A 12,417-nucleotide genomic window follows, 5' to 3' on the forward strand; every position below is an offset into this window, starting at 1 on the left:
AGTTGCTCTGCGTCTCATCGGTAGGAATAGTCAGACTTTTTAATTTTAGCCTTTCGAATGGGTGTGGAGTGGTATCTCATTGTGGTTTTAATTTGCTTTTCCTAACGAGTTATGAACTTGAAGACCTTTTCGTGTGCTTAATTAACATCCATATGTCTCCTTTGGTGAATTGTCTCTTCAGACTTTTATCCATTCTTAAAAATCCACTTATTTGCCTTATTATTGAATCGTATGAGCTCTTTACATATGCTAGAGACAAGCCTTTTGTTGGCTACATGTTTGCAAATATTTCCCCCTACTCTTCGGCTTGCTTCTTGCTTTTATAACAGTGCCTTTGAAGAGCCAAAGGTTTTAATTTCGATAAAGTCCCATTGGCCGATTTTTTTTTTTTTTATGTTTTGTGCTTTTTGTGTTGTATTTGAGAAATCTTTTCAAATCTAAGGTCGCTACGATTTCCGTTTAGGATTTATTCTGTGGTGTGGGTTTATCTCTTTCATTGAGGGCTACAGTCTGTTTCTGGGCCGAGTCTTGAAAGACGACTAGCCTGGCAAAGGGGTGAGAGAGGGCATTCTGGCCAGGAGGAACCGCCCGAGCAAAGGCCCAGAGCTGGAGGTGCCCCTTGATCATTAGGGGTGGGGGTGGGGTAAGTATTTCTGAAACTGGCAAGTGAGATCCTCTTGCCAGTGAGGTGGCCAGGGCTCAGGGCAGAGGCCCAGGTGTGCCAGGCTAAAGAACTCGCGCTTTACCTCAGGGGCACTGGGCAGCTACTGAAGGGCGTCCGGCAGAGAGTGGTGCTGTCACTTCATTTGTTTTACCTGTGAAATCAGGTGGTGGGGGACAAGAGGAGGAGGAGAACAGATCCAGAGGGAAGGTGTCCCATCCTCAGCCGGGCTGGCCCTCTCCTACTCTTTTTGGCTCTCGGCCTTTCCAGGAGGCTCATGACACACACCTTGCATTAGATTTTAGCATTTCCTGGTGACTGTCTCTGTCTTACTGCTTTGGGGAGCTGTTCTATTAGGAACATTCGTCTTTCGTCTGTCACCGCGTGGCAGACATTTCCCCCGGGTCTGTCGTGCGGTTTCAACCTTGCTAACAACCCAGAAAGCGTCCGTGTTTCGCCGTCCAGTCTGAGGATGTGTTTTGTGATTCGAGCTCGTCTGCCTTGCTGAGGAAGGCTGTGCTCCACTTAGACTACGCACCACCACCGGGGCCCTCGCCGCCCTGCTAGGTCACAGGCGCGTCCTCTTGGGTCTGTGTGGGGAGCAGTGGGGTCAGCATACCCTGTGTGACCTGTTTACCTGGGGTGCCCCCTTGCTTGAGGACACCCGGGTGGGGCTCCCGTGATCTCAGAACACGGTCCAACTGAGGTGAGACCCCCCCACACACACCCCTAGCCTCAGCTGGGGCCTCAGCTCTGCTTCATTATCAGAACCTTGGCAAATGGGGCCCCACCCTGCAGCCCAAACCACTTCTGTTTTCCAGGCAGGCTGGCGGTGGCGGCGGGCGGCGGCGGCGGGAGGCAGCCCCCGGGGCGCCTGAGGAGTGCTGAGTCTGGATTTCCTCATTCCCCTTGCACAGCTGCATTTCTGCTGTGTCACGGTTGGGAGGAGGGACTCGTGGAGACAAAGGGCTGGCAGATTTTGCTGAGTCACCAGCTGTTCCTCAGCCTCCCTCCGGGTGGTGGTGGTCGGTGAAAGGGCAGCTTCCCCGGCAGGCTGGAGGAAGCGAAACTTCTAGAAAAGGACAACAGCCTCCTCTGTATCACATTGTTTGCAAGCCCTGTCCTGTACATCTCAAAACCGATCTGTCAGTAGGACTGAGCTGCTGCCCCCCCCGCCGCCCACCTCATCCCCACGTTCCAGTAAACTGGAAATTCCTTCTTCCAGGTAGTTGAAGGGGAGTTATCCTTAATTCCAGTCCTCTCTCACATCCCACTCCCTCTTCTTCTGAAAATCTTGACGACTCTGCCCTTAAAACATGGACGTCCTAGGCCACGTCTCACTCTGTCCTGTCCAAGCCACCGTGTTCTCTCCCCTGATTATCGCCAGTAGGTAGCCTCCCGCCCTTGGCCTTCTCCAGGCCAGTCTCACCATCGATCCCAGCGAAACCGAAGTGAGACCCCATCGCTCCTCCGCCAAATCCGCAGTCTCTCCTGCTCACAAAAGGTCCTTGCGACAGGACAGCCGCACAGCCGCAGGCCGTGAGGGCTCTGTCCCTGCTGCTCAGCTCCCACCCACCTTCTCCCTCTCTCTGCGCCAGTCACACTGACCTCCATCCACTCTACTGCTTTGATCCACCCAGGGGGGCTTGACTTGTTCTTGATTTGGGGAGCTTTTTGCCCTCCTGCCCAAAACGAGCCGCCCCGTCCCACGCCTGGCAGCCAGCCAGCCAGCGGGACCTGCCCCTGATTTAACCCCACGGTCACCGGGTCCTGCTCACTAACACTTTGCATCTCTCTGACTTCTGCCAACGTCTCTTCTGCCTCGGCCAGGTAAAGTTCTCCCCTTTCAAGGGCTCAGGCGATTAGCTGGAGCCCACCCAGAGAACCCAGGATGATCTCCCTATCTTAAAATCTGTAACCTTCATTACATCCACAAAGTCTAATTAACCTATGCAAATGGTAATAGAACATATTCATAGGTTCCGGGTATTAGGGCATGGACAACTTTGGGGGCTCACGATTCTGCCCGCCACAGATAAACTCCCACCTCCTGGTTTGGTGAGGACGAAATGAGACTATGTGTGGGAGAATGCTGGTGCAGACCTCAATGTTTCCTTCCAGTTTCCACCCACATTTGTCTTCCGTGCCCTCTGCCCCTTTTCTGGGTCATTTTCCCTGCGTATCCAGACTTCCTCCATTGGGACCCGGAGGGCGCATGCTCTGTCAAGGTGGGCTTCTCGCCTCTCCTGCCTGCTTTGTATCTCCAGCACTCCTACAAGACGGACCCCGTCCAGCTGCCCAAGCGGTGACTCTGAAAGGAAAGCCCAGAGCCCGGTGGACTCTCTGACAGACTAACGCGTCAAGGGAGCTAGTGCCAGGCACCCTGCTGGGAGAGGGCAGAAGGGAGCCCTGGCTCCTCCCAGGGTCTCCTCATTCATCCCTTTCTACTGCTCCCAAAGCTGAGGCTCTGCCCTGGGTATGAGGAAGACAGGTCCGTATCCTTTCCTATTGCCGTCATGACATTCCACCAACATAGTGGGGTAAAACACACAAATTTATTCTCTGGAGCTCTGGAGGTCCGAAGTCCCTAAAAATGGGTCGGCGGGGCTGCACTGCTTTTGGAGTTCTAAGGACAACCTGCTTCCTCACCTTCTCTAGTTTGTGCGGCTGTCTGCTTTGCTTGGTGCCCAGGCCCTGACTCCATCGTCAAAGCCTGCAGCAGGACATCTTCCACTCTCTCTGTCCTTCTGCTTCCTTCGTCACAGCCTTCTCTGAATCTGTAACCGTGCAGCCTCCCTTTTATAAGGATTTTTGTGATTACATTAGGCCCATGAGGATAATCCAGGATAATCTCCCTATCTCAAGATCCTTAATCACCTGTGAAATCCCTTCTGCCATGTAAAGTAACATATTCACAGGCTCTGGGGATTAGGATGTAGACATCCCCTGGGGGGCCCTTATTCAACAGACCATAGGAGGAGAAAGAATACTGTCTGGATCATTCCCATTGCTTGAGGACAGGGAAGGGGAGCTCAGGAAACTGGATCAGCCTGGGGAAGGGCTGCAAGCTCCACAGTGGGACGAAAGGGAGAACCGGACCAACTCTGACCTGGCCTCCTCTGCCCCCGGGCGGTCCTCGGGGGTGGGGAGTCTGTTCTAGCCAAGTCAGGGGCTCCCAGTTGGAATGAGGAGGAAGCCCGGCCTGCAAGCTAGGAACGCTTGGTCTGTGTCCAATGGGGCAAGTCTTGGGGCCTCTGCTCCCCTATATTCAATAGGAAGGGGTCGGATCCCATTAGTTTACCTTCTAGGGTTCCTGATTTGACAGGCTCTCCTCTCGATGAGAGGGCATGTATGTAGGGGTCAGAAACATGGGCTATGGTGTCAAAGCGCCATGGTTTGAATCCTGACTCTGCCATCCCTAGCTATGTGACTTGGAAAATCTACTTAAGCTCGCTGTGCTTCAGTGTTTAAGTGGACAAAAAGGAGATTAAAATGATAATATCTTGCAGGGCTGTTGTCGGGATTCAGTGAGATCCTGCACATAGTAAGTGCTCAATTAAGCTTGGCTAAGATTGCAGTTTGTAATTGTCGTTTGGCTCCAGCCCTTTCCGGCAGCCTAGCAGTGTTATCGTTTTTACCAGAAAGAGGTCTGTGGCATCCATCCATTCATTCATTCTTGAGTATTTGCTACCTGCCAGGCACAGTTCCAGACTGGGGATTTACAAACCAAAGCAGACAAGGTCTCTGCCTTCGTGGAGCTTCCATTCTAATTGGTTTCTAATAGTCTTCATTTCCAGAAAGTGCTTGGCAACTCTTTTTGAAATCATCTAGCGGCAACGGTTCATTTCCCCCCAGCCTCAGTTTCCCCATCTGTAAATGGGAATGATCTACCCCACAGGATAGTTGTAGGGATGAACTATGAAAACAGTATAGTTTCTAGCACTTAGTAGGTCCTCAAATAACAGGCCCTAACTCTCTAAAGGAAGTGTGAGTAGGCCTGCTGTCAGTCGAAGGTCTCGGGAGGAGGTGACTTTTAGGGAGCCGGCTGGGGAGGGTAAATCCAGCTTTGAGCAGCACTACCTCCCAGCTCCCTGGAATCCTCAGATTCCTAGGGTGCTCCAAGTCCAATCACTGGGTGGAGGGTTCTGGAAGGGGAAAAATCACACAGCTGCTCTGCTCAGATTTCCAGACGAGTCTTTTTTTTTCTTTTTAACGTCCTGTTTTAAAAAGCTTTGTCTTCCAGGGCTCATGTGACCGCTCCCCCTCCGCCCTAGCTGGCTAGGGGCAGGCGTGGTCTGGCCGGCCTGGGTGTTGCAACATCGCGCTAGAAAGTTGAGATCAGCTGTTGGGCGGCGGCACGTGACCCGCCACCGGGGATAAATTGACGGCGCGACCCGGCTCTCGGCACAGTCACTGGCCTGCCTCTTTCCGCGCGTGGTTCAGACGTCGGAACCAGACCCGAAGCCAGCACCGAGCGACCCTAGCGCCGGCCGGATGGAGCGCCTGCAGCCCGACAGGCAAGCGCGGGGCGGCGGGGCGGGGACACTGGCCGCATAGGCGGGGAAGCTCCTGCGCCCCCCACCCCACCCCCCGGACCGCCCGGCAGAGCGGCCAGTCCCTTGGGCTTGGGAGTGAGGACGAGCTGGGTTCTAATCCTGTCTGTGCCCATGCGGGTAATTAGAGAGGAGAAAGGTGATTTACATGCCTGGCTCCCTGGCACCGGGGTGGGGGACCTCTGGGAGTGTTTTGGGTATCGGACCTTTTTGAGTGTGCTTGGAGGTGCCCTCTGCTTCCTTGGGAGCCTGGGTGAGTGTGTGGTTCTACTTCCAAAGCCCACTCTTAGAGTCCATCTCTCATTAGCTGTCAAAACATGGGGACCACTGTGTCCCCATTTCACAGACGAGGAAGGCAGCAAGCGCAGGGTGGCCAGGCTAACAGGTGTCAGAGTTGGGATCTGAATCTTGGTCATTTATGTCCAAGTCTGGCTCCTTCCCGTCTCCCAAGAATCTGACCTGCACGTACGTTTTCTCAGGCATTTCTAACCCACATGCTTTTATGATGAGCATAACGTTATAGCGGCTGTGAGGTTTGTACCTGAAACCTCAACAGAATAAATGAATTCGATCTTGGGTTTGAAAGCCCGGCACAGCAACTGCCGCGTGGAATCCGAATGCTCACTCTGCCCTCTGCTGCTTCTCCCTGGGTTATGCTGCCTTCTCTCCACTGAGAAAAACGGCCGCTAGGATTTCCCCATTGGTTGGGGACTTTTTATGTAGTACTTTAGTTATCAAAGAGTGTTGATGGGGCTGCATCTCGAGGCGAATAGGGGTGTGGCCTATGCATTAGATGGGAGGCTGGACTGACTTCTGCAGAGAAGCCCGATGAAGCCAAAATCTTCTGAAGGCCTGCCAGCAGGCGAGTGGCACCCTCGGGGGCTCGCTCAGCTCAGTGTCGGAGGAACCCTGCTCATCACAGTCGCTCTGTTTCTCCTCCTCCTGCAGCATGCCCCAGGATTTGTCAGAGGCCCTGAAGGAGGCCACCAAGGAGGTGCACACCCAGGCGGAAAATGCTGAGTTCATGAAGAACTTTCAGAAGGGTCAGGTGACCAGAGAAGGCTTTAAGGTATGTGCTGGAGGGTATGACAGGTATGGGTGTGCCCAAGGCTCAGGGCTGGTGCTTTTAGTGGAGACAGGGACTAGGGATGCTGAGGGCCCAGACAGGTATGTCTGACAGGGTCATTTGACAGATGATGGCATTGAGGATCAGAGAAGGGAGGTGACTTACCTGAGGTCACACAGCAAATTCACAGCCTGCCGTGTGGTGCTGTGGAAGGTTTGTGCCTCAACCCTGATAAAGAAGAAGAAAGGCTCGGAGAGGTTAAGTAACTAGCCGGTAAGTGAGTGGGAAAGGCCAAAACCAAGCCAAGGCTGGTGCCATTTCAGAGGTTGTGCTCCTGACTTAATTCTAATCTGCTTCTGAAGGCAAGGGGTAGTGTGGGTCTGAGCCCTAGCACAACCTTTTCCTCGCAGAAAGACTGTGGACACATCCCCTAACCTAGCTAAGAGGCCAGAGGCACCTTTTCCTTCATCTGTGGAGAGAGCTTTCAACAGCAGGGTTTTCTGAAGCACTCGCCTTGCGCTAGGCACTGACTTTGCTATTTCCAGGCACTGTTGTGAAATTCATGCAAATATAAGAGAGGCACTTGACAAAGAACCAGACAAGTGAGGGTATGAAAGCGTCAGCAGAGGAAAGGCTTGTTCAGGCCGAACAGAGCGGGTGGGGGTGGAGGGGCCATATCCCACCACTCCTAACCCCCCTGAACCCCCCCATCTTTGCAGTCTGGGTGCTTCCCCATGTCCCACCCAGAAGGAGCTCCGGTGAAGGGAGATTTAACACGTAGCTCTAAGGGAGCCGGGGCCCTTGGCTACATCCCGTGGGCCCTGGGTCTAGCCCTTGCCCCTTCTTCATTCTCCTCCCCAACCCCAAAAGATGACACATACCCAGTTGCTGTGATGTGGCTGGAGGCAGCGGGAGCTGGGAGGTGACTGCTGGAATGTCCCATCGCTGGCCATCACAGATATGCATCTTGTCTCCAAGTCACTGAGTTCAAAGTCCCTGAGAGGACCCAGGGTTCGCTTAGATTATTATGAAGGAAGTGGTGTTTTATCACCAGACTCTGTTTTGCGTGCTGAGCGCCAGGCTGCGCCTACGTGCTGCACCGCGCCTAGTGCTTTACCTGTGCCATCCTACTGGACCCTCACGCCAAGCCCATTTATAGTGTGTGTGGTCGGAGAATCCCCTTGGCAGGGCAGGGAACCAAGGTTTGACTTGCACAGTCGCTCAGACCTCAGATCACCCAGAGAGGGTGTGTGGCTCACCCACAGTCACACAGCTGCCGACTGGCCAAGCTGAGGTTATAGGCAGGTCGGTCACACTCAGCAGCCCAGGCTGTTCTGGACCCCAGGATGTCTGGCTTTCTGCCCCTTTAAGAAATGGGGCCGCTGTGAAGGTTTATAACCCGAAAACCTCAACTAAAAACTTTATCCTCCTACTAACTCACACTAGAATATTAATGTGTAACAGAAGTACCCTGAGCCAAGGTATGCTGGACCTGTCCCCGCACCCCCAGCTCGGCATCCAGAGGTGGCAGGGTTCCGAACGGGCCTCTAGGAGGGAGAATTGGGCCCTGCGGCCAGTCCCCCAGAGGTCAAAGGCCAGAGGCTTTTGTCTCCTATCGACGCTTTCATTCTCCTGCCTCAGAGCCATGCCGGTCCCTGGCAAGGCCTGGGCTCGACCCCAGTTTCATTGCTTAACTAGCTGTGCAACCTCAAGTGTCCGTATCCTCTCTGAGCCTTGGTTTGCTGAGATGTAAAATGGGGATAGCAACTGTGTTGGATTTTTATGAGGATTAAGGCCACGTGTTTGACCCAGTGAGATAGAAGGGTTGTAGGCTCAGAAAGTCCATGATCGAGTGTTTCTCAGTGTGACGCGCCTTCTGGCTGCTGCGTGGAGGGGCCGGCAGGTGGTGGGCGCCCCGCCCGGGGAGGGGACGAGGGCAGCAGTGAAGGGGGCTGCACGGGGGTGGCTCTGCTCGGCCGGCCTGACCCGCTCGCTCTGGTTCCCAGCTGGTGATGGCCTCCCTGTACCACATCTACAAGGCCCTGGAGGAGGAGATCGAGCGCAACAAGGAGAACCCAGTCTATGCCCCGCTCTACTTCCCGGAAGAGCTGCACCGGGGGACCGCGCTGGAGCAGGACTTGGCCTTCTGGTACGGGCCCCGCTGGCAGGAGGTTATCCCCTACACGCCCGCCATGAGGCGCTACGTGCAGCGCCTCCAGGAGGTGGGGCGCACGGAGCCCGAGCTGCTGGTGGCCCACGCCTACACCCGCTACCTGGGCGACCTGTCCGGGGGCCAGGTCCTCAAGAAGATCGCTCAGAAGGCCCTGGAACTGCCCAACTCCGGCGAGGGCCTCGCATTCTTCACCTTCCCCAACATCGACAGCGCCACCAAGTTCAAGCAGCTGTACCGCGCCCGCATGAACTCGCTGGAGATGACCCCCAAGGTCAGGCAGAGGGTCATCGAAGAAGCCAAGACGGCATTCCTGCTCAACATCCAGGTGAGGGTCCAGCCCCGCAGGGCGGCCGCCGCCTCCCCCAGCTAGTCCTCCAAGGGACGTGTCTCTTACGTCAGGGGAGGGTCCCAGTTCCGTGCCGGGATGCAGGCGCCAGTGTCCTGTCCTGCCTCTTAGTGGCTGGGTGATCTTGGGCAAATCCTTTCATCTCTCTGTACCTCAGTTTCCCCATCTGTAAAATGGGGATATAGTCATCCCTCCCTCTTAGAGTTGTCAAAAGGGTTAAATGAGTTTGTATACCTGTAAAGTCCCCATAGCAGGGCCTGGCGCAGGGTCAGCCCTCTACTGTTAGTTACCGTTTTTACGGGGGCGTGAGTGTCACAGTTGTGGCATCCATGACAGCCCTCAAGTTCTGTGTGCGCCTGCGTGTAGCCAAGTTGGCACTGCCGGGGTTACAGGTGCCACAGACGTGGCCTCTGCTCTCCAGGGCCTCTCGGCCTAGCCAGAGGGCGGGATGTGTCTTTCTACAAGTGTCTCAAGTCCAGGGGGAAGGCGGGTTTTGAGAGAGCTTAGAAGGATGAATTCTTGGGTGGCGCTGGGGGTGGCGTTCTGAATGGTTCCTCGGCACCTGGATGTTGTAGATTCCTGTTGCGCTCCCCATACCTGGAGGCACTATGGGAACCAGGGCTCCTAGTCCATGGCCTCTGGCTCCCTGCTCCCAGCCTTGGACCAGCAGAGACTGGTCCAAGCACTTGTTAGGCGACAAAGCCCCTGCCTTGTAACATCTTATCTCTTAAGCTGGGTTAAAGTACACAAACATTCAATATTTTTCTTACGATTTTGTTATGTCCTAAATATTTCACAACAAAACTTCAGATTCCACAGCTGTCTGGGGCCTAGCCCCATCCCTCACGGAGACGGGTATGTGTGTCTTCTGTCTTTCAGCTCTTTGAGGAGTTGCAGGAGTGGGTGACCCGAAAGGCTGAGGACCAGAGGCCCTCGCAGGCACCGGGGCTTCGCCGGCGGGCTGGCAGCGGGGCGCAAGGTGAGGGCCTCTGGGGAACAGCGTTTCCTCGGGGCTCCATTGGGGGGGGCACCTCGCCCAGTATCTCCTGACTCTTCTGTCTTCTGAATGTTGTAAACAAGAAGTGGGGTGTAGGCAAAAAGACATGGGGTCAACCTTCAGTATGTGATGCTGGGCAAGCCATGTAACCATTCCCTACCTCAGTTTCCCTAATTCCCAAACCAAGAGTGGTTGAGTGAGTTCTAGTTCATGGGCTCAAAAGTGGAGACTTACGCACAGAGGAACCTGGGAACTCAGGGGCAAAGTCATCCTCTTGGGTTCCTTTTGGGGCCCTTTAATACTTCCTGAGATGCCTCGATGCAGGACCCGTTCTAGCTGGTCCCCCGCCATGGCACGCCAGGAAGACATGCAGCCTCCGGGTCTTGTCGCGTGCTAGCCCCTCCCAGAGAGCTATCGAGGCTGTGACTGTGCTAAGAGAGAACACCTGGGAAACTTCCCAAAAGACCAAAGCGCCCCCCAAAATGATGCTCGTTGAGCCTGACACTCGTGCGGGCGGGCACGTGGCTTCGCGAGCGGCGGGGCGTGCCGAGGCGAAGCGCGCCGCCTTCCCGGCAGCTCCCATCAAGCTGCCTTTGCTCCTGGTGCCGACCCACCTGCCTGCGGCTTTTTCGCGTGCGCCAGGACCATGTGGCCCCCTCTGTAGGTGGGATTGTGCCTCAGAGCGTGGGACGAGGCCAGTCCTCATGGGACTGGCTACCGGGTAGACTGAGGCGATGTTGCCTTAAGGCACCAGTTCTCAAGGTCTGGTCCCCTGGAGTCCCCATGGAGGGCATGGTCTCACGAGGAGGCATTAGACAGCTTGGAGAGGCAGTAAACTTCCTGTCTTTGGAGGTATTCAAGCAGCGCCTAGAGGGCCATCTGTTTGTGCTGTAGCAGAATCCTGGCATTGGGCAGGTCTGTACTAGGGACTGCCAAGGCTCCTCTGCTGTGTTCTTCTGTAGTGCGAGACACCCCACCTCTGTCCACCTGTTGTTGACGTTGATTCCCTTTCTCTTTCAGTCTCAACTCCCAAGGAGACTCCCAGAGGGAAGTCCCAGCTCAACATCCTCTCCCAGGTGCCACTAGTCCGATGGGTCCTCACCCTCAGCTTTCTGGTGGCAACGGTTGCCGTGGGGCTTTATGCCATGTGAATGCACCTGTGTTGGCTCCCGAGGCCATGAACTCTGTCCAGCGGAGGGTCCTCTTTCTAGAGGAGGAAACTCTCAGCTTGCATCCTTCCCTTTGGGCATGGGGGCCTGCCAGCCTGCTGGCCCGCCATCCCTCTCTGGAAAGGAGAGATTTCCCGTGTCTTCCAAACCAAAAGCAATCCAGCCAACGACCTGACCTTCCAGAGTGGGACGAGGGGTCCTGCTCAGCCCTCAGAACCCTCCTCCCCTCCCTTCCCCCGTTCCTGCAGCAGAGCCCAGAAGATGTGGCCAGAAGTAGCAGCCATCTCGAACCTCCGAACGCCCCGGGTTTGCGGTCTCCTTGTTGACGTGCCATGACTGCTTTTCCCGTGGGCCGTGGCAATTTTCATATAAATGTGCCAAGATGTTGTGTCTTGTGTTCGTCTCTTTTCTGCTGGAGCCACTTTTTGTTTCCGCCCCAGCCTGGACTATGGTGTTTTGTTATGTTCTGTTGTTTTTATAGCAGGGTTGAAGTGGGCGGGGGCGGGGGGTGGGGGAGTGTTTAACAGTACTGAGGCCTTGGTCCTTGACTTTCGTGTAAAATAATAAACTACATTGCCTGATAGTAACTTGAAGTGTTTTTCTTGGGCTCTGTGACCCTTGGGGAATTGACCCTTTCTTCACTTATTTCTTGAGTGTCTGGTGGGGAGAAAGGGTGAAGGTGCAGGGGGCAGAAGCCCGTTTTCCATGTTGTGCTCTGAGAATTTGTGGAGGGGTGAGCTTTGAGCACTTGGTGGGCGAATCCTTGTAGTGAACCCTGCTTGATGCGAGAGTCACCTTGACTGAGGATGGGGTTGCCCTGTTAGGCTGAAATAAGCAGATTCTGGGATCAAATTTATATGAGTCCTATATAGTGAATCTTAGGGACTGGCGTTAGAACCCTAGTTTCAAGTCCCTGCGACTCTGCTTCGTAGCCCTGGGGGCTCAGTTCTGTCCCCTGTAACATGAATTCAGTGAGATCCCCCTCGCGTGCCTGTCTAGAGGAGCAGATGAGAGGCATGTAAAATGCCAACGTTGTACATTAGCTCCTGTTATGAAACGGAGATCAGGATTTTGTGATTCTTGCTAAATGACGCTTGCATCTCATTTAATCCTCACAGCAAATCTGTGAGGAGGGGAACCACTCTGAGGGGCAGGAAAGGTTTCAACCGGGTCTGTCCAGCTCTATAACTCAAGCCTTCTCCCTAAGTCAGGGAGGTCGCTGGAATATTTAAAATGCAAGCTCCCAATGTGGGAAAGTGGAAGCCCCTTGCTGAAGGTGTATTCGGGAAGGCAGGGGACAAAGTGAAGTTTCCTTAGACAATTGTTGGTGAAGACTGGGAGTCAGGAGGTCCTTTGTCCCTGGTCCTGGCTTCCTCACTGATTGGAACCTTGGGCAAGCCACTTCAGGTTTCCTTTTGTTCACTGGCATAAAGAGAACAACATACCTACCTC

General features: G+C 54.5%; 1 protein-coding gene across 1 annotated transcript; it reads left to right on the forward strand.

The window, feature by feature from the left end:
* The first annotated feature begins 5,027 nt into the window (after positions 1–5,027).
* HMOX1 (heme oxygenase 1) lies at positions 5,028–11,353 on the forward strand. Its single transcript, XM_016161805.2, has 5 exons — positions 5,028–5,178; positions 6,163–6,283; positions 8,287–8,778; positions 9,679–9,778; positions 10,817–11,353. The coding sequence occupies exons 1-5, from the start codon at positions 5,156–5,158 to the stop codon at positions 10,945–10,947; spliced, it is 867 nt and encodes a 288-aa protein (XP_016017291.1). The 5' UTR covers positions 5,028–5,155; the 3' UTR covers positions 10,948–11,353.
* Positions 11,354–12,417: the final 1,064 nt, after the last annotated feature.

This window comes from Rousettus aegyptiacus, unplaced genomic scaffold, assembly GCF_014176215.1.
Source record: "Rousettus aegyptiacus isolate mRouAeg1 unplaced genomic scaffold, mRouAeg1.p scaffold_m13_p_2, whole genome shotgun sequence".
Taxonomy (NCBI): domain Eukaryota; kingdom Metazoa; phylum Chordata; class Mammalia; order Chiroptera; family Pteropodidae; genus Rousettus; species Rousettus aegyptiacus.